The sequence below is a fragment of the Hermetia illucens genome, chromosome 5 (assembly GCF_905115235.1).
Source record: "Hermetia illucens chromosome 5, iHerIll2.2.curated.20191125, whole genome shotgun sequence".
Taxonomy (NCBI): Eukaryota; Metazoa; Arthropoda; class Insecta; order Diptera; family Stratiomyidae; genus Hermetia; species Hermetia illucens.
This window is the reverse complement of record NC_051853.1, coordinates 45,428,345-45,455,283: the sequence shown is the minus strand read 5'-3', so window position 1 is coordinate 45,455,283 and position 26,939 is coordinate 45,428,345. Positions and strand designations below refer to the sequence as shown.

The 26,939-nt window shown below is 40.7% G+C and overlaps 1 protein-coding gene across 4 annotated transcripts in view; it reads left to right on the top strand.

Moving 5' to 3' along the window:
- Positions 1 to 26,939, top strand: part of LOC119656653 (tyrosine-protein phosphatase 10D) — a 177,364-nt gene that overhangs the window by 131,061 nt on the left and 19,364 nt on the right. For 2 of the 4 annotated variants that reach the window (XM_038063120.1, XM_038063118.1), the window contains exons 2-4: positions 11,147 to 11,393; positions 20,649 to 20,927; positions 21,084 to 21,131. In XM_038063120.1, the coding sequence (XP_037919048.1) occupies positions 11,147 to 11,393; positions 20,649 to 20,927; positions 21,084 to 21,131 (574 nt within the window). The remainder of the gene's footprint in view (positions 1 to 11,146; positions 11,394 to 20,648; positions 20,928 to 21,083; positions 21,132 to 26,939) is intronic. The other 2 variants (XM_038063121.1, XM_038063119.1) reach the window with 1 other exon arrangement.

The following is a 26,939-nucleotide window of genomic DNA, read 5'->3' as shown; positions in this document are numbered from 1 at the left end:
TCGAAGTCTAGTCGAGTACTGTGGAACTGATTACCTTCAAAAGAAAAGCATTGACCAAATTAACGACATCTAGTACAAACATCGAATGAATCTCCTTCGAAACTCTTGATTTTGTTGGGCGTCAACCACACCTACGCGGCATTGTTTGCGGTTCCTTGCAATGTGCTTCGATTTCCCCTTTTCCCTCCTCCGCCCGAACTTTCCGAAATGCTTGCCCTCTTCTTCCGGGGTATTAACTGGTATCCGGTGTGGAACTCACTTTTTTTACTCGAACTTGAAAATTTTGCATAAAGCAAATAATGAAACTTCAAACAAAACGCTTTTGGTGTGTAGAATAATTTTTGGGAGAGAATTTCTACCAGACGCTTTTAATTAATGCATCACGTTGTCTAAACTATACAGATAGAAAATGACGAGAATGAAAACCGCGTCCGACGAGGACGCCGGCGAGCACGCTCATCGCTCGTTATGGACAGTGCTGTAAAGCGGGTGGTAAGTATAGCTCCGCTAAAACCGAGCGGTTTTGGCGAGAAAAGTCGTGGCCGCAGCTAACTGAAAGCGAACGCAGTGCTCACGCTTCTTTCCACTGCCGTCTGCCTCCTGGAAAAGAAAAATTCAGCCTGTCCAAGGTGCTCTTCACCTTCGAGGTCCTTATAGGGACCCTGGTATGGTGGATGCAGCACCTCCCGGATGATATCAGCCCTCACCAGGACATGGGTGCAGACTTTAAATTCCCTTGCAGTGTAGACCGCTGGCTATCCGTGACGAGATGGCGGAGGTGGTTACGGCCTCACGTAGCAGGCATAACAATTCGGTCTCTCCGGTTTGGGATATACTTTGGAGGAATGCGTGCACTCCAAAATGATGAAAATAGTGTTGTTGTTTGCGCAGGTCGAAGTTTTTTCTAACGACCAGAGAAGTTGTAGAGTCTATTAAGGCCCTATGCAGCATATCCACCAGGAGCCCATAGTGACAGTGGAAGTCTGTTTTTAATATGGGGACACTGATGTCAGCCAAAATGAAGCGCCACCGAAAAGTCCGACGCAAGCCAAGACTCGCGTCTACTTGCCTGTAGCCGTTTAGTCTGGGGACGGGGAAGACCAAGACTTCTGTGCCTATGTTCACCAGAAAATTGCACCTGCTAAGAGGGTCGCACACTGTTGGACTACGTGTTGCTGTTGCTTTGGGTAGATGTCGTCGCGTCTCCCAGCGAACTCACTTTTGGGGTGCATGGGCCGATACTTCTAGTAGCCGGATCTGCGAACCGGTGATAGTAGCAGCACACACCGGAATTCAATGCGAACCGCGGCGTGCGACTATCTGATCGCTCATTTCTTGAAGAGAACGTCGATCGTATTCTAGTCCGCCCCCTCTTCGTTAATGTGCAGCCCCAGTTCACGCGCTTATTGTCACCTGTTTTGTACACTTCGGATGGTTCTTCCTAATATGTCAGCATTTGCCAACAGTTGGATGGACTTGGAAAGGATAATGACTCTCACATTTACGTCAGCAATCATAGATCACCTTTTCCAGACCCGGTTATGGCCATATTCCAATATAAGATGATAAGAATATGTCTTAGAAACCACAAGAAATCCACACTACATAGAAGATAGCAGAATAGATTCAGAGATTACAGATTAGCGATGCAAGGAATAAGGTTGCCCAGGTTTTTGTTTACTTGAGAAACAAAATGTGAGGTGCAGCTTTCACTTTGCTAATTGAAGTCCTAATCTAATCCGTGTATCATTCTTTATTCTTGGAATTCGGTTGATAGATACTTTTCGTCTAATTATCCTTACAAGATCTCCATCCTTGCTAATCTAAACTGTTTGCCTGAATATTCGTAATAAATAGTATGGGGTGTTTGCTCTAAATTTTTACTAGAAGATGGAGAAAAGTTAAAAAGAATGTAAAGATTTAGAAAAGTTGGATATGAACAATTAGGAATGATTATGAGATTGAGATGATTGAGAACTTTGTGAGTGCCAAGGGGCATCCCCATAAAACAGGCTTACATGACCACAAAAATATTTCCATACGCTAATTCCTGGAATTGATTCACGAGCCAATCTGGCATTTCCCATATCTTGTTTTATTAATGTTTTTCTTGTTGGTAGGTGAATCATCATTAAAACCTTGAACCTTTAGAAGTCTCCACATCAAAGATGTGGTGGTTAAAAAATGAAAGTTTCATCTACACAGATGCACAAGTAATTGATAATCTCACGTCTCTAAAAGCAGATTTCTGATAGCATTCGATCGAAAAGTATTGTCAGGTTGAGTTCACCTGATAGATAAACTATAGGAAAATTGGTATATCTTATTCAGTTACCGCGAATGCTGTAGACATAAGTTCCATCACAACGTCTTGATGACTTTATTACTGGTGATAGAGGCTTGCATGCACAAAATAAATGGAAACACAAATTGAAAGGCAAAACTAATTTTGATATTGCCTTTCTGTTTGTTCATCACAACCGCAATTTTTATGTACATTAAAATATAATAAAACTGGATTTCACAGAAACTAGAAACTAGTCCAACTTTAACAGTTGGAAAGATTCCAGGTATTTGTTTGTCGAAAAGCAGATCAAATAGAAAAACGTTACCTAGGCGCATGGAAAAGTGGCGGTGATTAAATTGCAAAACCATGAAAAAATCAATTTACACATCGGAACACGAAAGGCACTCTTGAAGAGTTAGCAATTCACTAAACGCGAATAGTGGGAATAATATCTGAAAATTTCATTAAGTAAGGCACCTATTCAATGGTGGTTTCAGACTTGTAAATTCTCAACTATGCAGAAATCAGCGTAGCATCGTAATGTTACTGTTTAAATGATTGTTAATAAAACATTGATTGAAAAATTGAATTGTGAGCGTTTATAAATAGATCAATTTATGTCACTATAAAAGTCGAGACTACTGATCCTGAAAATTCTCACTGAAGCACAACGAAAAAATGTACAGGACCGGCCACAAAACGTAGATACTGCCTGTAGCACAGTCTTGATACCCACATAATTGCTTTCACCGATATTAACCGGGAGTTCAAACCCAGTAGGTTCCATAGCATGGCATAGCTATCAATTCATTTGTCGCCCTTTCTTAAAGTTTGACCTATCCACTACCATTTTCGCTCTCTAATCAACACATCTACCGGTAGCTGGCCCGTACATTGTCTCAGGTCATCCTTCGAGATTTCCTTAGGCCAGTGTAAAATAATTACACGTCGAAAACAGGTATTAACGAAGAATTGGAACTTTTGAGTAACAGTGGTAGTCACTTTCCATGTGCTTCCCCCTCAAAAAAAACATTGATGCTAAAAGTGTTGCCTTTATATTGATGTTGAGGTATCTAAATTTCCAAATTTTAGGAAAAACAGCAAAGACGGCTCTAGCAATGTCAATGCATCGAATGATACCATGCCCTGTGCGACCGTCCTCAGAAACAACGCTAGAAAAATTGATGCAAATTGAAAAGTGTGATAATCAGTCAGTGGTTTTATTGATGCTTACCTTGAGTGCCACTCTACTTGTCTGCCGAATCCAGAGCCATTTGATCACGGTCCATGACTCGGTGAAAGAGCAAACATAGATCGTGAGCGTAGTCATTTTACGCCATCAGATGTTGCTCTTATGATAACTATTACTTTCTCCGGAATAACCCTAAGGGTAAAGCATTCCAGATCCACTCCTTCACTGCTGTCAAAAGTCTTCTCGAAATCGATCAAGGACAGGTGAAGCGGAAATCTGAACTTCCCACATTGTTCCAAAATTATCCACAGAGTGTTGATGTGGTCTGTGCAGCAGAATCCAAAACAGGAATCAACCTACTCTCCGTCGATTAATCCTTCGAGATACTGTTTAATATGTTCCAGAATAATGGGAGTATAAGAAGCACGCAAATACCCTTTTCATTGTCACACTCAAGAGGAGTTCCTTTCTCTAGAATCTTGACGATCATCTTTCTATTTATGAATTCACGGATGAGTAGACGAATCAAATCGTAGTGAAATGCTCCCTCCATCACTCAAGCTGCTCCTCTTCATGGAGTTGATTTGCAAGTTCATTTGAGATGCTGTATACGGTAGCGAAATATTATTATTTGCAGCATTTTCTGCCTTTCTGATCAGCTCAATAATGTATTCCCTTTTGTCAACTCCCATGCTACGCTATGCTTCCCGAACCCGATGGATCTCCTTCCAAGTTTCATGGATCAACCAGAACTGCCGAATGGCATCCGGATCCCGGCTTATAAACTTAGGAACTCGAGGCTTCCCACTCCTGCGAGTGAATGTAGATGAAATATACTAGTGAAGGCAACCTGATTTCAAGTAATGATTTCGCTTGAGGCCGACGTCGACGCCTGTTTCATACATCCAAAAGGCAACTCCTAAATTTACTGATAATCGCCATATAGTTTATCTGATTATATATACGTTGCCGCTCAGTTAAAACCTGCAGAAAACCACAAACCTCTCATCATTGTCATTACGATTCCCAAGACTGTGTTTCCCCTTTACATATTCGATCATGTTCAAAGCCCACTTTGGTAGTCAGATCACCGTTACCGTTTCGTTACCATTTCGCTCCTGGATTGCGTTAAGCTCGGGATAGAAAGCCCCTTTCCTCTCTTCATCAGAATCTCGGTATCTCCGTTGATGCGTAACACGATTCTATTTAGATATCTCTCATATTCCGGTACCCACGATATGAGAGCGCATTATGTGGATGCGGTAACCATTATTCATACATTGGATTCACGCTTACCTTGGGCAACCTCGCCAAAGCAAACAAAAACAAAAGCACAACGCCACAAAAAGGAATGCAGTGCTGTTCACAGTTTCACATCGCTTAACCCCAGAATGTCCCACTAAAATTCTCGCTGGGGTTGGAGCAAGCGAACCCCGGTTGAGAATTGGGTGGCTGGTATGTTTTCGGGGTGCTTTTGTCCTGGCAAACGTCAACATACTTACCAGAATCGCATAAAATTCCAGGAAATAGAAACTACTAACTTTCTGACTTCCACATCAATTCTTCAACAAGTATCTGATCTGTACAGCAAAGTAACATTTCCTATGTGGCGCACCAAACTCCACATTTTTGGTGCTGATGTACTTCAGTTGCAAAAAATTACATCACATCCGCTAACGGTAATTCTGCGATACCTAAACGAATCCTTGATATTCCATTAGATGTCGGAACCGAGTACAATGGACCACTAAGGTCTAAGTGTTTAACTGCGGAGCCTTTCCCCATCTTATACAAGCACACACACTGAACCCCAAATCTCGTTAAAATTTACCAGACATAGTTAAGAGTATCTTGAAAAGACACTTCTACACAGTTTTCTTCACAGGACTTTGTTGTTTTCGGTTGCCGATGGGAACTTTTAGGAAGAAGCAAGACTGTTGATTGAGCTCTCAAAATCTTCAGGCATAAGTTTGAAAATTATTCAAGGATTTTTTTTGTGCGCTTGCACAGCAGAAAGCCAGTCCGCCCTAGTATCTGAGTTAGATCAGGCGCGTGTAGGATTCGCACCCATTAAAAACCAGTCTCTCCAGCTCCGGCCCTGCGAGACCACCTTTTATGGGGTAGGTTTGCCTTTAGGTATTCGTGCTTCTCGTCCTTCGGGCTTTACTTCCTTCACCAGTTTCTGTATTTTTACTATTGCGGAGGAAAACGTAACCCAGTTCTCCTTCCCAGCAGCATTTGATGCAGTTTCCTTTTCGCTATCATGTACCTTGTGCAATGAAAATCACATGCTTTGCATCCTTCGATTTGCCTTTGCATGTATGTTAGGACAATGTTTTTTTAGAGATTATGCGACTCTGACTTTGCCGCATTCTAACATAACGTTCCGTGTGCCCCTCCAGTGTCTTGCATGGTAAAAGCACACTCTATTCATTCGCCAGGATTTCGACTGCATCATGCTTGTCACCACCTATACTACCTCATCTTGAAGACACTGCAAATTCTCAAAGCCGTTGTTAAAAGATTGATTAAGAGATCACTTGAAATTATAAAAACTTGTTTTTCCTATTCGCTAGTGTTGATTTATTTGTCTTGCAAATATCGATTTCTCGGAAACCACTTGTTCCCTTCATCAGTGCTAACAAGAAAGAAGATCATATCCCTCTAGAAGGAATCAGTGTCCGAGAAATCTTGTTTCTCCAAAAAATCATATTTGAAATAAAAGTCCGGGAACTTGTTATGTGGTTCACTGCTATACAAGAATTTACAACATTTGCATCTTCTATTTCTCATCATTTTCCGCGGCGTAACAGCAGGTATCTGATCTAGGCTTGCCTTAGTGAGGAACTGCAGACATCCCGGTTTTGCTCCAAGATCCACTAGTTCAATATCCCTAAAAACGGTCTGATGTCCTGACCTACGCCATCGTTCTATCTGAGAGAGTGTCTACCACGTTTTCTTTCTCTATCATAGATATTGCACTTATACTTTCCGGGCTAGACCATCCTCACTCATGCGGAGTAAGTAAACCACCCATCGCAAACAGACTATCATGGCATCGCTCATAAATTTCATCATTATATAGGCTAGGACCGCAATAGGAGAAATTACCAACAGTTTCAAAGTTATACTCTCCTATCTTTATTGTTCTCAGTTGACCATGCATGCATGTATGGGGAGCTCCCTCCTCCCTCCCCCCCCCTCCAAACTGAACACAAAATGGCGCCATTTACTGCATGGAAAGGGATTCACAAACCACACCCTCTCACTAAATTTCATGACAATTGGTTCAGCCGATTCCGAGTAAATCGGGTGTCACAGGCAGACAGACAGACGTTGAATCCTTATTAAGTTTTTTTCTTCACACAAAACCTTAAAAAGCAAAAAAAATAGTGCTCAAAAATCAATATACCAATCTAAGAGAGATTGCTTGTGAAATTGCATACCGGACCGTTTAGCATATTATGCTGGACATTTTGTGTAAGAAATGTGTCGTCCTAACTTGTCCTAGCAGACCTGAATTTGGTGCAAAAACAATATCGAAAAACGATTGCTGAAGCCGATCGAACGAATAATGACCTGACCTTCATGAAACACGTAATCAGTGATGATAAGACGTGGATCTACCAGTTTCGAAAACGAGCCGAAGCCGAAACAATAGAATGCAGCGAGAGAGATGAAGGCTACCCCTTTGGTGGCCTACCAGCGGCGCATGGATAACTGCGTGAAACGCTGGCTCACGTGTGCTGCTTCAGATGGATGTTGTTTTGATGGAGATCAAATAATTGGCCCGAAAATGATGTCGATCCGGGTACTTTTTGATCATAGGGTACATAACATTCCACAGCAAGAGACCCAGTATTGAGCCCTGTGGTATCCCCGCTGCGGCAACGTACTCTTTGGTGCTCTCATCTTCTCAGGGTGGCGTGTTGGATTTGGAAACCAAAATCAATTTTTACTTATTCCACTGGGCACACCTCGAGAGTGTTGACCACAAGGGTTAGTCTTCACTGCCAGCTTCAAGACATTATCATTGCAACAATTTTGAAAGGTCCTTAAATGTTAGTCAAGTATTTGGAATTCAGAATTCTTGCGTTTAGATTTATTCTAAAACAAGTCGGGAAACCGGAAGCTGGGCGCTTCAGGTATGAAAGGTTTTGTTTGCTTCGTGTGTGTATATATTTGAGTGTAGAACTATCCCATTTGTACGTAGCCCGTTAAGAATGTGCATTTAGCATGTCAGATTTAGTACTTCGGGTTGTAAATTTGCACGGTAAAGACAACTTTGAGCTAGTGTAACTTTGTTATTAATAGTATGATTTTGATCAAACTTGGAGATAATATGCTCCATATTCTATTTTTTAATACAACCAACTTTTATAACTCTGAGATAAACTTGAGGGGGGTTTTACTCAATTTTCCCTAAAATACGGTAATATACTATTATTAACTTAATTTAAACAGATATCGATATGGAGAGTATTTTGAGGCCTGGGCACCATATAGAGGCAGCTTCACGATTTTTTTCAGATTTTTCGGTTGGGTAGTTTCTGAGAATGGGTCCGTTAAAGAAATCATCACTTTCCACCCCTCCCACTCCCCGCCTTTTTAACAAATCTCAAAACTAAGGCGGCTTCGAAAAGTACTAATTAAGACGTTTCATTTGATATCCCACATGACTATATTTGGTGGAAAAAATGTTTACACCCCCCTTTTACATGTATGTGAACCCCCCCTAAATGTCAACGTCGAAGGAAATCACTCACTGCATGTCTGGGGGTCTACAGGTCCGACCTTCTCACCAAGTTTGGTGCCAATCGGTATAGCTGTTTCTGAGAAAAGTGGCTGCGGCAGACAGACAGACACATTCCAACCACCTCTGAATGCGACGATAATCTTGCCAGTCACCAGAGTCACTGCTGGAAATCTGCGGTAGAATAGGAGACAATAAAGCGCCGGGCCTGAAGGCAGTACCGAATAAGGCCCTTAAGCTTGCCGTGAAATCCAGGCCGGACATGTTCGCCGAGTTGTTCGAAGCGTGCATGTCCGAGGGAATATTTCCAGCAGCATGGAAGCAACAGAAGTTGGTTCTTCTGCCTAAGCCTGGTAAACCTCCAGGTGAACCATCGTCATACCGACCCATATGTCTTTTGGACACGGTGGGGAACATTTTAGAGCGGATAATCTATAATAGATTACTTCCGGTTGTTGAGAGCCAAGGCGGCCTTTCAAATCGGCAGTATGGGTTCCGAAAAGCCAGATCAATCATTGATGTCATCAAATTGGTTACTGGCTTGGCCGAAGATGCAATCCACGGAAAGGGTAGCACCAACAAATATTGCGTGGTAGTAACCCTGGACATGAAAAATGCATTCAATTCGGCCAGCGGTCCTCATCACGAAGCGCCGGAAGAGAAATTACGCCTGTGTTAGAATCGGGAATCATATCATCACTTCCAAGCCATCAAATACTTGGGGGTGGTGATAGACAGGAAGCTCAGCTATAAGCAACACATACAGTATGTTTGTGATAAATCATCCACTGATAGTATGGCCCTGGCGAGGATGGTGCCGAACGTGGGAGCGCCACGGCATACCTCTAGGTTGCCTATAGCCAGGATGGTGACCTCAATCATGCTCTATGCGACCCCAGTTTGGAGCGAGGCGTTGCGAATGTCAGTTAATACTAGCAAACTGAATGCAGTCTACAGGAGGACAGCTGTGAGGGTATGCTATGCCTTCAAGACTGTCTGAGATGATGCAGCATTCGTCATCTCTGGAATGACGCCGATTGACATCTTGGCAGATGAGATGGCGAATATATACCATGCGAAGTCAATCTCTCCCTTATTGCAGGCGAAGAACGCTGAGAGGGAGAGATCCATAAATAGATGGCAAGAGCGGTGGGAACGCTCGGGAAAGGGTCGGTGGACTCACAGGCTCATTCCTGCAATCAAGGAGTGGTTAGAGAGACGACACGGTGAGATTAACTATAATCTCACCCAGTTTCTCACGGGACATGGAGGATATCTCCAATATCTTCACAGGTTTAAACTGGAGACCTCACCCGACTGCCCAAATTGTGATGGAGTCCCAGAGGACCCAGAGCATGTATTCTTCTATCTAGTAGGAGAATCTAGAGGAGACTCTAGGAGAGGTGCTGGTACCAGAAAATCTGCTGCCGAAAATGCTAGCACATCAAGAGGATTGGGATGCGGTCAACTCATTCAAGATAAACTGCGAAAGGCAGAGGAAAAGAGAAAAGCGCGGTCACATGCGCCACGTTCAGAAGAAATGGAATTAAGCTAGAGTGAGCTGACTCCACTCCGTGATGTAATACCTTATGGTGGTTCCGCGGGGCAGGGAGGGAGTCGGGGGTGGCTTTAGTGGGTAAAAATCCCACACGCTGGTGTATCCAGTGTCTTTTGAAGATTTCCACTTCCTGAAAAAAAAGACAAACAGACAGACATTGAATCGATTTTAATAAGGTTTTGTTTTGCAAACAAAACCTTAAAAAGATAAATGTGTACACAATTGCCTAAATTTAGTGCCACAGTGACTAACTAGTAACCCGTCTCAATCCAGACTATTCAATAAATCTCAAAAGCCAGTCCCTGAACCCAAATCAATATTTATCAATTCCATGCTCAACAAAGATCTGATGCGAAAACAATTACAATCCTTTCCATTACAACTTCCTCTTATGGAAAACTCCCTTAGTTGCCATTAAAATGCTCAGAAAGCATTTCAGCAAACATAATATTTATGCTTTGCCAACATTCCTCTTGATACGAAATTACCATAAACTCAAATGGTTTGCATTTCAAGGAATTATCGTCATCGGCATCGTTGTCTGTACCATTAAAAAGGATAATCTGCTCTGTCATCATCTGCAAAATATCCTCTAATGAAAAGTTAGATGAATTCGTGACAAAATGTTATGAACGTCATGTATCTTGTGGTTGTATCTGGCTCTTTGTAAATTTGCTCGTAATAATATGCTGTAAGCTATTTTATTTACATTTTCTATTAAGACATTCCATTAGAGTTAAGTGATTGTAAGAGCGTTATGCACATACTTAAAAAAACGGAGATACTGGGATACCCATGTATTTATAATATTTATATTTATGAACGCTCAGGGGTACAAAGTACAGATTATGTTGAAAAATTCTCTGTATCTATATGAACGTGCTCTGCTTGATGTTTAAGATCTTCCGTGTTTAGATCGGTTTTATTTTTTCAGCCGTTTATGGGGCAGGTACTGGGTAATCGTAGTTTCATACTTTCGGCTTCCATTAGTATTATACAAAATATTGATGTGCATCTTGGCTACAAACAAAAATCTAGAACCTTTTCCTTTTAGTAAATGAGCCTGTCCGATTGTTACTATAATTCGTAACTCATGTGTCCCTTATGGTCAGTCTTCAAAAAAAAAAAGTCAGCCTTGACATCCATTAAAATAATATCCCGAAAAAATATTCTTCAAATGCCATCGGTCTGTAAAAGTCCTGATTCTTCCAATCGTTTTTGACATTCTCTGCCCATTGACAGCCTTTACTCTATTTTTCCAATTGGCTGCATTTTTCTCTTATAGCATTAATCTTCATTCAAATCGTACACAAATTTCCAATACTAAAAAAATCTTTTCTATTTTCGTATTTTCAGATTGCTTTCAGCGCTGATTTAGTTATAGAAATTCCCGGGAATCTTGGACAAGAAGATTCCTATTATCGATTAGACTACAGTCCACCATATGGAGATCCTCCGCCCAACAAAACATTAGCATCACGAGATGTCGGGGATGAAATCCAATTTTCAAATGGCCTTCCTGGAACAACATACAACTTTTGGCTATACTATACAAATGCAACACATCAAGATTGGTTGACGTGGACTGTTACGATAACAACAGGTAAGATAGTCACCATATAAAAATCTTTTTTCCCTGAAGGTAATAGAAAATAGGATGAGAAAAATAGTCTCTAGGCGAATTCTTGTCGGAAGTGCTACCCTGGAAACGATGTCTATTTTGTTCTACCCATATACATATATACGGGTATATGCAAGTCTTGGCTACAATACATATACTCAAGGAGGAGGGACGAAAAGCTGTTATTGTGAGCAATCTACTTGAGCTTGAATTTCAACTTCAAATATTGGGACCGGTCCAACATCTTTAAAAGTTTTCGGGCTCAAAAAGGAGGAATAATTAAATTTTCCTCAAAATTAGGATCTTCTCACATATTTTCCTTCATATCGAACTTTTGAGATAATTTTGTTCATAATAAGCAACACACAATTGGCAGTTAATGTAATTTTCGTTTCTACAACTCGTCACGGCACCTTTTGGTCTCTTCCATGTATCTCGACCAGAAATTCTGATAAGGAGCATATTTCACGTACATTCAGAATCCTCGTTATCACAATGGTAACAGTAGGCAACATGTGTTTATTATTTCTTATCGAAATTACAATCTTACACTGGGAATTTGGTAGCAGATGCTTTAAATTGTAGGCATAACAATTCAACTTGACGCCTTACTGGAGCGGATGATAATTCTCTGGATAAAATTAGATTTTCTGCAGGATATACACTCTACACGTCGAGATGAATGGGGTGTTGTGTGGTTAATATTGTGCCGAAAGGACGGTTCAAATTACTTCCTAGAACAACAATTTTTCGTTTGTTTGCGGATTTCAAATGTGCCCGGAAAGCATAGAAGCCGCTAACCGTTTGAGATAATTAATGAAATGATTGCCCGAAAAAATCCGAGAGGAGTGGACTAAAACCATAAAGATATGCGAAAAAACTCGAAATCACTTTTCTACAAAAAAATGTTGCCTGCATTAAGTAAAGTACTTGCTCAAAATAAGCCCATAATTGAAAATGTCTACCTACAGAATGGAGCTTTTGTATTGATTTCAAATACTGGATGAATTGTCAATCCCCTGCTATCCACCAAGCCAATTGAATAATTACAATCCCGTAAAGGCAGGCAAAGATGTCTTTTGCCTTGATACCAATGTCTATTTTGGGCGAATTCCTGAGAGCATTATTTGAAAGATATCAAACCTCAAAAAACTAGGTCCGCGGGGGATCCTGGCGACGGCCACCCAGAACGCAGCGCATACTTGAGCAGTAAGTATTTCCGTTTCTCCCTAGAAGACAGGCCGTTCACAGTGTTCACGGACCATAAGCCTCTTACGTATGCTTTGAAACAAAAGCCTGATAAAGCGTCCCCTCGTCAGCTTTGACACCTGAGTTTTATAAGCCAGTTCACGTCCGACATACAGCACGTGCCCGGCAAGGACAATATAGTTGCTGGCGCTTTGTCACATGTCTCCGAGATTAACATCCCCGCCTCACTCGACTTCTCGGCTATCGCCAAGGCACAGCAAGACGACGCAGTATTTCAGAGCCTCAAATCCAACCCCAAATACAAATTTCGGGAGTTGCCCATCTTCAGCTCGAACCTCTCTCTCTACTGCGAATACTCAGAAAAGGGGCCCCGTCCACCTTTCGCAAGGAAGTGGCATGTAAGAAAAGAAGTGGGCTCATTTCCCCGCACTACCAAATGGTTCCATACCTTACACCTTGACATTGTAACCCGTGCGAGACTCGCACGGTTTCAGGTATTGCCTCACAATCATCAACAGGTTTACGCAGTGGCCTGAGGCAATACCTCTGAAGGACATTACGGCGCAATCTTGTGCCGAAGCCCTCTGTCGAGAGTGGATCCCGCGCTTTGGTGTCCCTGCAATGATCATCACTGACCAGGGAATGCAATTTGAGTCCACTATTTTCTCGGAGTTAGGCAAACTCCTGGGATTCAAACGCCAGCGGACTACATATCAGCCGCAATCCAATGGGATGCTACAGGGTTGGCACCGGACGCTGAAAGCCGCCATTATGGCTCGTTCGGCATCCGTCCTAGACTCAGGTCTTGCCTCTCGTCCTACTTGGCCTCCAAACAACCCGCCGAGAGGAATTTGCTGCCAGCCCCGCGGAGCTAGTATACGAGCGAGAAGAGCATTTCTTCCAGCTCTAGATCGGGGACATAAAAAGGCTGTTTCCTTATCCAGGTTAAAGCCCGTGTACGCCCCAAATCAACGTCGCGTTCGCTTCGCAAGAATAATGGAGAACGCACTTCCGGGTTCAGTCGCTGGAACCCCTAGGTTTCACCTGGGGCGGAGTGATGTGGCGCAGCAAGGTTAACAGCATTCGAAATTTATTTCGAATGTTAATTCGAATGATAGATGCCACCACCGGTGTTCTCCGTGGCGCAGTAGGCTTTAAAATAAAATGTAAAAAAAATAATTGAAAGTTAAAAAATGAGTTAACACAAAAATTCCAAATAAGCTAAACTGATTATTGAAGTTGTGAAATTTTTCTACTGAGAAAGTCTCGCCAATTATACCTTTCCTTTATATCAATAAAATTATTTAAGCTATGATTTCTACGTTTATTTTAAAATGAATTACTAAAGTTTCAACATACTCGTTCTGTAAAATATGTATGTTTATATAAAGTCGTACCAAAACTAAAAGGTCATATCCCTGTAGAATCAGCGTCAAGGAATCTTGTTTTTCCAAAAAAATCATATTTTGATTAAAACTCCAGGTACTTATGAAGCTATGTGGTATACTACTAAACAAGGATTTGGAACATTTGAATCTTCTGTTTCTCATCATTATCAACGGCGCAACAATATCTTATATGGGCTTGCCTTAGTGAACATCAAACATCCCCAGCTCCACCAATTCAATATCGCCAAAAATCGTCTATTGTCCCAGCTTACGCCATCACTCTATCTGAGAGAGGGTCTACCACGTTTTCTTTTCCTATCATAGATATTGCAATTATAGACTTTCCGATTAAACCATCCTCACCCATGCGGAGTAAGACGGTGGTGGCATTGCTCATAAATTTCATCATTATATAGGCTACGATTGTGATTTTCGACCCTAAATAGGGGAAATTATTAGCAGCTTCAAAGTAGTATTCTCCTATCTTTATTGTTCTCAGTTGACCAGTACTATTCGCATTATGTCCATATCCTTAGGATTGACCAGCATCTGAATGATGGACTTGAAGAGGATAGTTTCATCAGGCATTTACATCAGTGTCACGGATCTCTTGTGCACAATAGAACATCCCTTTGTGTTAACTCGTTTTTAATGATGAAAAGTCTCGAGAGTGATTCTGCTACTTTTATCTGAGCTCACACTTTGGTCAGGATTACCCGTATTCGCTTCGTCGGGATATCGAATCCTCTCCTCCATGGTTGGTAATGGTAGCATTTGTCCGTCGTCTTATTTATCTATGCTCCATCTCCATAACCTGTATTAGCTGCGGTTATTGTAGTGGAATTTGTATCGTAATTTGAGGTCGGATACCGGTCGGCTCAGCTGTGAATAAGTACCTGAGTCAAATCAGAGTAATAATCTCGGGCGAGCACAATGCTGGCCACATTGCCTCCTATAGGGTACTGTAATACTATAGTATACCATTTCTGTCTTGAATGAAGTGCTCTAACACACTTCAAGGTCCTGATCCAATTGGATTGTCGCGCCAACGATTATTATTATTATTGCAGCATCCATTTGCTCCTTATAGGAGTTACGAACGACTTTGTTATGGATGTAGGTGGGGATCCTATTCTATGCTTCCTTTCTTCTTCTTCCGCCTTTGTCACTTTGAGAAGCGGAGTGTTTTCTCGGTTAAAGGCCTGATCTGAATGGAGTCGTGAAGCTCTCAAATTACCATCCAGCGTACCAAGCCAACGTTACTTCGACAGGTCTTTGGTCGCTTCCCATGGATTTCGATGTTCAGATCAATCTTAGCAAGTGAATTCTCGAACTAATATCGATCGCGGATATCTTCACTTCGAATGATCATGGTGTGTTACAACAATAGTCCAATGCAACATCTTCGTCTCCATTACCGCGACCCGCCATTCATTTTCTTTTAGATTCGCCCAACACTTAGAGTCCTAGAGGACGACAGGGCGGACGACACTGCAGTAAATTTTCGATTTAAGACGTTCGTTGATACAACGATCACAAAGAACGTTGCGGAATGCAACTTTATCCAAGTTGCCCTGATGTGGGGAAGAATGTCATAACGCATTTCACCATTGGCTGCAGCATTGATCCAGGATATTTAAATCCCTCAGTTCTGAACAGGTCACTGCCACTAGCAGTGATGGTGCCTGCTTCGTTGGGGTCGGTCGGCAAAAATTCTGTTTTATTTAGATTCAGTCTGAGACCGTGTTGCATGAGGGGATCAGTCCATTTTTGAATAGGTTGTTCATGGTATCGGCTTTTGATAAGTCGATACAAATCTCTCTCGTCGTAACGAGGGTCGAGTTTATTTTTGTAATGGGCCGATCGTGTAGTAGCGATCGCTTTCTAAGCTTCCCGATTGGCATTCTTATAAATGCCGTGTTTTTAACGTAATTCCATGATTCTTTGACATTCTTTTTTCTCATGAAATCGCCACCAATGCGTTCCTCCATCAATAGCCGATGTTGAAGTGCGATGCCATCATACGAACGGCTTTACAGTTGGTGACGGTGATAAAATGTTGACATCTTATGAAGATTTATATTTTATTGTTCCCACTATAAAATTTAGAAAGTGGAACAATCGTCTGATTAGCCATGTTTTAATAAGTAGTAGTAATTGACAATATGTTTGCCACCCTCACTGCGTGCTACAAATTCTTTTCCCCATGAAATATGTTACCGTCTACCTTTTTACCCACATGACAATTAAAATTGCTCGCAATTACGATAAAGTCATGAGCAGACACGTTACAGGCCTTTGTGTTGGGAAGTTGCCAAAAGGCATCTTTCTCGGCATCAGGTTGACCTGTCTGTGGTGCTTATGCGGTAAAGACGTGAATCGTGCAATCAGCTGATATAATAGTCGTCCAATTGCTCGACTTCTTTAATGACTGAAGTCGCAGCTTTTGACATCACACCATCGAGTTTTTTGTAGAGCGCAAATATCCATGCACTTTTTCCGAAGGGTTCTTACGACTTCGTCCGTGTTTCCAGTGAACACATTTCAACATTTCTTCGAGATTTTAAATTTAGCAAGATCATTTTTGTTTTCAACGACATTGAATACATTTTCTTGGTTAGCCTGTCGCGGGACCTGTCACCAGAAGGGATCAGGTAGGATTTAACATAGCGAAGTAACTCCAAATATTTTTGTTTCGCTGAGGATAGTACCAAGTAGGTTACTTCAAACCCTTCTTCTTTATCGGGGCTAAGGTCTGTTGTCAACTGTAATTTTGTGCTATAGGCTATAGGACCGACATATCGTATCGCCGTCCTTATTCGACTGATTTTGATATCATACCTAGGTGAGGCTTCCAGAGTTTTTCCACGTAAAAGATAACCTTATCTGATTCTGCAATATCCTAAGTAGGGACGTGAACGTAAATCAGGCTTATGTTTCGGAATTTGCCTCGCAAGCGCAGAGTGAATAGCTATTCACTTATGTTTTTGAACTCGATATCCATAAGTTCCGGTTTTTGGCAAGCTAGGAATCCTATTCGTGGCACATGGTTTACTGGATGACCGCTATAATATATGCTGTAGTGGCTCTTCTCCAGAAAACTAGTCTCTGTCCAAGGCGCCTTTTTAAGGTTTTGTGTGAAACAAAACCTTATTAGAATCGATTCGATGTCTGTCTGTCCGTCTGTCTGTCTGTCTGTCTGTCTGTCTGTCTGTCTGTCTGTCTGTCTGTCTGTCTGTCTGTCTGTCTGTCTGTCTGTCTGTCTGTCTGTCCGTCTGTCTGTCTGTCTGTCTGTCTGTCTGTCTGTCTGTCACAGCCGATTTATTCGGAAACGGCAGAACCGATTGTCACGAAAATTGGTGGAAGTATGTGATCTGCTGTTCCCTTTACATGCAGCAACTGCCGCCATTTTGTGTTAAGTTTAAGGGGGGCTCCCCATACATGTGAAAGGAGGGTGCAAATTTTTTTTTCATAAAATGTGGCCATGTGGGGTATCAAATGAAAGGTCTCAATTAGTACTTTTTGAAACTGGTTCAATATTAGATATTGGGTGAAACATAGGGGAGTGAGGGCTCAAAATATGACCCCCAAAAAGTGTAACAGGTCTCGTTCTCAGAACCTATCCAACCGAAAAATCTGAAAAAAATCTCAATAGTGCATCTCTATGAAATCTAGGCCTCAAAATATATCCGGTTCCGATATCTGCACAAATAAAGTTAATAATAGTATATTTCCATATTTTAGAAATTTACCCGGCACCCCCCTTATGTTCGTCCCAGAAGTACAAAATTTGGCATGAGTATAATGAAGAATATAATGCATAATTTGGTCAAGTTTGAGGAAAATCCAACTATTATTAACAAAGTTATAGGAGGTCAAACTTTACAATTTTTTGTGAATTTCGTGCACTCTACAACCTGATGATGTCATCATCACATATCAATTCGTCAATACCACAACGAAGTAAGTTCGTATGAATTGGGTGGAAAAGAATTATTTTGTTTTAGTTCTTTAATCATTTGTATATGAATATCAATTATTCCAACGAGACATGTGTATATGTAGGTATATAGTATATGCGTGCTAATGAACTTTGGGGGTAGAGCTTATTTCAGATAAATATAAGAAGTAAATCGGAAATATGGCTACGATCAATTTATATACGTGCCTATATGTGTACAGTATTCGAAAATAGGTAGTTTGCTGGTTAAGGGTGAGCGTAACATCTACGGCTGTAATATGTACGTATGTCTCGTAGTTTTGTAGCTGTATACGGGGAGAAAAATGTGCGTTGAAATTTCTTAGATAAGATGAACACAAAACCTTTATACCCGAAGCACGAGCTTCCGGTATTCCGACTTGTTTAATGCTGGGGCATCGGTCTTATATAGGGGCAAAGTTTTAGCTAGCTACTTAGCAGTTCCTGTTCTGCACAGTAAACGCACGCTCCATGAGGAAATGCGCCAATCGTTCGCCCGTTCGTCCATTTTTTTCGTCGTGTCCGTCGTTATGAAATCCACCCAGCCCGAGGCTGTAATATGTAGTTTTCCGTCTAAAGTTGTCAACTCTATCCCATCGCTAACCTGGAGGACCAGGTGGTACAATTGATCCTGATTTTAGGCGGGGTAGACTCGTTTTGATCCTTCTCCATCCACAGTTTTTCATTAAGAAAGCGATCCCAGCGATCACCAGGTATAGGTGGAGATAGGAGTTGGTAGTGGAGCTATTAATTTTGAATCAGCAGGCGTTTCCCAGGTTCAGTTCCTGTTTAGCATAAATAAGCCTCGTAACATTTTACTTTCTTGAAGAACATTAAATATCAAAGTAGTCTCAATTTATGGGTTACATCAATTACATATGAAACGTCACAACCTAGGTGATTGGCATGCGGTTGAAGGGCAGGCGCATTGCAATCTGCAGCGAGAGCGTTGAGTAGCCCTTTGATCAGTTGGAAAATCGTCCACGAATGTAGAAACCAATGGAACTCTATTTCTAGATTCAATACAGCGAAAATACTTTGTGTACCTGGTCACTGTGGGTATAAAGGGAAATGAAATATTAGATGTCTTAGCACTAGAGAGTTCAATCTCTCTCATGCCGGGATCGAAAACAGCCGAGCATTAGTTAAGGCTGTCTTCAAAAACTTCCCAAAATGACAAGTGGAAGAGTTTAAATGCTGCTAAACACACCAAACTTTTCCTGTCGGAACCTAGCACGCATTGCATAGTTTATCTTGTTGAAAAGCAGGAAGACTTGCGAAGGTATTGTGGGCATTCTGGCCACAATTCACTAACTGGACATATGTTCAGAATAGGAATTGTGCAAAATAGTACGTGGCCCTCGTGTATATTAATGGGGAAGCGGAATTCACGGATCATTCTCTTCGATTATGTGGTGCATCAGACATTTGGTGCTGATGGACTCCAGTTGTAACGGACTGCATCACATCCACTAACGGAAATCCTACAACAATGAAACGAATCCGGAATATTCCCATAGGCATGGGAGTCGAGTACAATGGGCCACCACGGTATGTGTTCTCAGAGGCTATGCTTCTCCCCCAACTTAAACAGATACACAGGCGTCACTCTGTTATTAGTCAAAACTCCTTTGTTTTGTCTAGGTTGGATCTGCTGTTATACCGACAACCTCATGTTAAAAGTCACACTTGTAGAATATTTCCTAGTAGAAAATTCACAGAGCTCCAAGAGAAAGCAACTCACTAGCCTCTAGGGCATCCCGGCATAAACGGACCTTTGAACGTTGTCTTACTTACCAGTTTCATCAGCCCGAAAAGAAACAGCCAAAGTTCTTCTAAATGAAGGCACGTGGGGAAATTTCTACAGCATATATATACTTCAGGTTGATGAAAGCCTGGGCACTTTACAAACCAAACGGACCATTAGCTAAAAGTCAATTCATTATTGCGCTTCGCTCCTCTCTCCTTCTGGAAGACTTTTTATTGCAGATTTCCAAAGGGTCACCTTCAACGTTTAGTTATCTAGTATGTCGTCCGAGTTGTTTATGGTTGATCGACTCTTTTCTTCTGAGAAGAGAGTGCCCTATTGGGATATGTGAAGTGATCTAAAAATTTCCGTCTACTCCTTGCGTATCCTGTCTTCTAAACTAAGATTGGCGTAATCCTGGTAAATCTTCTACACTATATTTTTCACCGGTCTATTGCCTGCCTATCTTACTATTGTATTATACTTAATACTGTACAATAGGTAAACCTACTAAAGCGGTACAAGTAAGAGCTAAAAGCAAACATCTGTGGTCAAAACTAGACTGTGGGCAACCATACATTTGAAACAGATTCCCGCACTGGTACTGACAAAGGCTGAAGTTAACAAGTGTTCGATCAAAATCATTATCCAAAAAACCAAGTCGAAATAGGGGTTTTCCCATAATTTTCCACTAGCTCAATTTTTTTATAGACGAAATAATTGAAAACTTTGATACAAACCCGGCCGTTCCAACTGTTCGTGTCCTCTACTCAAAATGTCAGGACAATTGTCTTTATACGTTCACTGACTTTATTGTGCATGTCAAAAAAAGCCTTCTAATCCATTGCAATTATTTTAACAAATATTATGTATATTTGTAACTAAATTCTTTTTTTTTTTTGCACTACTTCCAGCTCCTGATCCTCCATCAAACCTCTCCGTAGCAGTACGTAGCGGCAAAACAGCTGTGATAGGATGGAGCTCACCGACTCAAGGAAATTATACATCCTTCAAAATAAAAATTCTTGGACTCTCAGATGCCTATGAAACAAACAGGACAATCACTATCGAGGATAACTCATTACAATATCATGTGCGTGAATTAACGCCAGGAGCTACATATCAGGTCCAAGCTTACACAGTTTACGATGGCAAAGAATCTGTGGCTTACACTAGTCGAAACTTTACAACAAGTAAGTGGAAATTATATAATTTTGTTTAGTAAAAGGTGATGGGAATCTATAAATATCTTAGCATCATTTACTTTCCTCTATCGGTTCATAAAAGTCATTAAATTTAACATAATTTATATAATTTTTTCTAACCTTCCTTGTTATCACGTGAATTAGTGAAAAGGGCACGTCACAAGGATTTATTGGACATTAAAATTCTCAGAGGTAAATGGTTTTTAACGTTAGAAATACTAAGGTGAATTGAGTTTGGCATGGATTTTTTTTTGATGTAGTTTTTTGTATTTTTAGTGACAATGATTTGATTTAATTGAAAATTACAGTTTTTAGTGCTTTTTGCTGACATTTTAATATAAATATAATGTTCATATGGCTTAGAACTTAGAATACTAGGCTCTGGCAATGGACGCCCACGGTTCAAATCTCGCTAATGATAGAGGCATGTTCATCGTGGACTATATGCCGGGCATCAGTTGAGTTAGTCATGAATGTGAGGACCTGATTCGAAACCAGATAATAATGGCGGACAAGTGCAGTACCGAGCACATTACCTCGTAGTTCACCGTTGCAATCTAGAATTGAAGTGGTCTAACACACTTCACGGTCTATGTCCAAATTGGTCTTATTTTTATTTCAATATATAAATATCTATCGCTTACATAAAAATTGTTCGTTTTCAATTCCTGCTTCACGCTAGTATCACGTTGGTTTGAAAATTATTCACGATTGGAATCGTCCGCTTCGTTTTTGGCACTTGTATTATGAAGTTTCTACCTTTTGTTGTGTGGTTATTCAAGAAGTAATTTTTAATTCCATCACAAAGTTTGACACATTTGTCATTCCACACTAGAAAAGTTTTCTATTTTGCCGCGATCTTGAAGATTTATAGATTGCATCAAACGTCCTTTCATTATCTAGTTGATACCAGGGCAAAAGGACTATAATTTCAGATAATATCATAGAAACAAAGTTTTTTTTTCAAATGTCTAAGATAACCAGAAGAAAGGTTGGGGATAGTGTCGTTAACATAAATCCAGATAAAAGTAAGCAGGGGCATTTCTCCACAGAATAATAGAAACATTTCAATTGTGTAGATAGTGTTAAACGGACCAGTGGTTATACCACAATAATCTCGGTATCTCTCACTTTAATTGTATTTCTCAATCGATCAGAACATAGTTTTTTTGTTGTATTTCCAATTCGATCAGAACATAGTTTTTCTTTTAAATTGGATTCTTTTGTATAACCCTTTAATAGATGGAAACCTGGCTGAGTAACCTACGCGCTTACAAATAATCAGCCATCATGAAGAGTCTCCCCTAATGAAACTATTGGATTCATCCGACGAATTCGTGGTAGCTTCAGTACACGTCTGTTGCTCGATAACGGCAAAAGACATGCGATGACCGCATATTTTAGATGGAATTTTTAAGTCTGATTTGACTAGCTGGAATTGTCAACAGAGTGGGTGTGGCATGAAGACGACTTGAATAAACACGCGGTATTTTACCGAATTTTCCGGAGGTACAACACATGCAAGTCTCAACATCCAAACTTTTGCATTCAGGAGCCCAACTATAGGGCCAGAAGAACATTCATGTTACGGCACGTTAACATTATGACAATTTTCCATAGTAATACAGGTGGGTGTCGCATTAGGGCAATCATGTGTATCGAAAAAACTACCAAATTTGAATGATGTTGAGGCTCAATTTAGAAAGTGAGGCGCAAAAATTTGAAGAACCTCGTCCACCTTCCTGAACTCTTCAATGCGGATTTCTTTGCACTTCTCTGTCATTCTTTGCTTATATGAATGCTTGCTCTCAACAACAAAAACTAGAACCACGCTCTAATCAATGTCAACAGTCTTTTTTCACTGCCCACGAAAGAGGCGAAAAAAGAGCGCCCTCGATCTATGCTTCGAACCAACTTGATATTCTTGCCAGTCGATGTCATTCCTTCCTAAAACCTGTGCCTTCTTTCATTAATTGCGCTTGATTCGAAGAAAACATAATGCGACGTCAAACTCGAAAAGCTCTTTGCGGCGATTTGGGATGTGAAACATAATCAGGATAAAACCTTTGCAAAGAGGTCAACACTAAATTGTCATTTGACGTGCTGTCAGATCGAGACTCTGATCAGGTACCAAACATTGAATCACACCACCTGTCTAAACGTGAATAAATAATTTGATATGTTGGTCCACCTCGGAATGGTTGTTTCAAGGGACTACTAATAGACTAATGGGCCTGGCCATATTACCTTTGTTGTTAAAAGTCCAACTTCGAGGTTTCGTTTCACAAAGATGCTGAGGTCTTCTCATACTAACCGCGTCTAGTTTGTATAACCACAAAGAGAAGTCAAATTCTTAATTGTTTCAAGTAGACGATAGCTTGAGAGAAATTTACTGAAGTAAAATTGCCTCTCCAGGTCAATTGAGCCAATATTATCCGATTAGGGGACAAAAAGTTTCAAGAAAGATATCAACAACAAACCTATGTGAAAAGGCAGGTTAAACCTAGTCATTGGTTTGAATACCATGAGGGAAACTTTTCTAAACTCTCACATAGTTTCTCATGTACCATTACCACAAATGGTCTTTCTGTCAAATTTGCCGAAAAACTTTGGCAGCAACTGGCGATGCCCTTAAAGGTTACTTTCAGTAAAGAATGAAGTTTATATTTATTAGGAGTATCTGTATCTGCTGTGTGATGCATACATTCTATTATCCCTTCATCCCGGGTAGTCAGAGCGCAGTGGCTCTGTGAGACTGGATCTAGGATAAGAGAGAAAAGATAACTCTGACAAAGGAAGATTAGAGCGATAAAGCGGTCAATAAACATAAAGGATCTTCATCTAATATGGTTCCGATAGTAAAGCTTGAGTCACTGTTACGGTCAGTAAAACATTCCCTTTGTCTGTGATGGGCCACATCAGAGTAAAGCCATTGCAAATATTCTGAGAGAATTTAGTAGGTTCAATTCTAAGGTTTACTTGGCCTTGTTAGCACAAATAAAGACAGTAGGATCCAAAATTCAGTCATAGTGTAATCAAGACATTGACCACCAAGAACCAACGTGCAGGCCCGGGGTAAACATTAATTGTTAAATTCTCTATATTCCAGATCCCCAAGAACTTTCTGTGCCCTCCTATTAGGCCTGCTTCTACAAGAAATGGATGTGGAAACAGCAATAGTGAGCCCCTAATCCACTTGTATTTTTAAGAAATCTGAGCTGTCTTCCAGACAAAAAAATGTGTAGCTGGAGATAAAAGATGATCATCCGGTTGTGAGCAATATTGAAATAAATGCCATACATCCGTTGATTTTGGAAGACAAAAGTCAATATTTCCTACCCCTGAACAAACTTCGTGGCCCGGGGGAAATCATCCTCTTTCCCCGTCTCTGCCGCAGGCGTCCTTCTTGATTTAACTTGCGTTGCCCATTTTCGAAGCATTCTATTTCTAAAAGAGGGCATTCTACGAACTCTGGCACGTGGAGCTCAAACTATACATTTTGTCGAAAAGTATCTTGCGCAATTCTTTCGTAACTTTTAGATAGAACGCCTGGTTAGCTGTCTGACTCGAAGATGTCAATTCTTCTCTTACTCCTCCCATATGAGAAGAATTAAATCAAGATTGCACGTTTGAATTTGTTGCAGGTTGTATTCCTTCCGCTTTACAGCAGATAAGGCACGAATTTGTCAGTCACTCTTGTCCACACCAATTCTTCCATTAAAATTCGGTGAACTGAACTCTAGGACACTTCAAACAACTGCGTAATGCTGTATGCAGGTCATCAATGTCCACTCATTAACCTTTTAGAATAATTTGACGAATTTTTTCGGTATGCTTATTGGTTCGGGCTATTCAAGAACCCTCAGAGTGAGCTTTATCATTAACATTTCATTATTTTGAAACGGGATAACTACGGAAACTTTTGAGTCTTGTCAGTAGTCTCATTGTCCTTCTAGCATCTTACAGAGCGTAGAACGTCATTTCAAGAACTTCGGGGCCAATTTAATTTCTCCCAGAAAAAAGTGATACTTTACAGTTGAGCGCTGGTGATGAAAATCAGCAATTACAATGAAAAAAGTCAGAAGTCTGCTGCTGGTTCAACAACAGCTGTTCTATATGTGCCTGCTTACGTGTTATTATAAAGGCCTTCCTGGCGACACACTTAAATTTCCCTTCTAACAGTTCAATACTAAAAACCGATGGTTCAGGAGCGAATACTTGGAGTTCAAGTTGAGGTAAAAGGTAATCGTAATAATGATAATAGAAGCGATCCACTTTTTATTGATTTGTGGGTGTAACGACTCTACCGATCTAGCACAAGAATGGTCTAGTCGGATGATTGCAACCAGACCTTACGAGGGAGGGAGAAAAAGAGGGCGATTCCCCCGGGCTCGGAAGCCCAGTGAGCGGGGGAAGTGTTCGATTATCCCCTCTGTTATTATTCCTTCCATTGAAGCGTCTGGGTGAACAGTTTATTTTTGAGTATCTATGGAGTCTTATTGGTATAACAATTAGCTTATGCCAACACAGTTCTTTGTATTAATCGATTACGCGGTATAGATCTCCATATTCATCTAACTCAATTTTATTTATTTTGGGAATTGGTGCATAACGAAGTTAGTCATAATCTAGGGTGGAACGGGGTGGAAATTCAGCCAAATTTTATTATACTTTATTTCTACCCCCAAGCCTCGTGAGAAAATCTGGGGCTGGATGTAATTCCTCCTTTAACAACAGCTCTGCGTCCGGGTTTTAAAACATACCCCGACGAACCTTTCCCATTTTTCAGATACACTCCTTACATTTGAGTGCTGGAAATAGTTTTTATTTGCTCAGGAAAGTAGTATATATATGACAGTTACTAGCTATTCTGGTAAAAAATATGCCGTCACGTGTCTGTGAATAAAATCTTTGGTATAAAGATTAGATTAAAAACAGTTACCTCGTACCCAGACCGTAGAAAAATTGGTGCGTTACTTCGGTTCAGGATGTGCTTCAGTATCACCAGAGTCCAGTTGAAGGCTCACTTTTCGAAATGTCTTCTAACAGAGCCCTTCTCTATTTCAAACTTTATTTTTTTAGAAATCCAAGCTCATCCCACAAAAAACATAAAACTATCTTAAAATATCATAGTTATCGTTCCGATGCTTGTAGTTCTTCTAAATAAAAATAGAACTAGGTGGCTTTCTCCTACTACAATATATTTTATAGTTAGTAAATACGTATTTCGAGAACTACTTACTCTCTTCCTCAGCTAGCTTAAGTACTGAGGAAAAGAGTAAGTAGCTCTCGTAATACGTATTTACTAACTATTAAAATATATTGTAGTAGGAGAAAGCTACCTAGTTTTATTTTTATATAAAACTCACTCCCTGGTCCGGAATTTTCTGCAGCATGTTATAAAGATTTCATTGAAATAAAAGAATGAGGGGTGGGCCCGCAAAATATTAACCCCTGTCCCAGATTCTAGGACATTTGCATTCTTCACTGATAGGAACTGTGATCATGATGATCAAAAGATTCTTGCTTCCTGACATCAAATAAGTCATTTCATGAGGCCAAAAGGGCTACAGTCATTGTGTGACTTTCGTGGGTGAAGTCAACAATATATGGTATTTACCCCTCTATTGTTCTGCGCCAAGTGCCCACTCGTCGGACATGTTGGAAGAGTGAATTCCACTGCGTAGCATAGCCGCAATTCAATTGTCGCCCCTCCTTAATGTGGGGCGTATCCACTGCCATTTCCATTTTCCTATCACATCGCATACGAGTGCCAAGTCTGTACGCATTTCCAGATTTTAGGTAGTGCAGCGAAAGTCAATCTAGCACTGCTTATGCGTCGTGCAATATCTACTTCGGTGCTGCCGTCGGCAGAAACCACCCTTCCTAGATATACAAATTGATCGTCGCTTTCGATACTCTGCCCATTAATACAGAGAGGGTGATCAGACTGAGAACCTTAGTTTTGTTGGCGTTTATCTTCAGTCCGACTCAACTTGC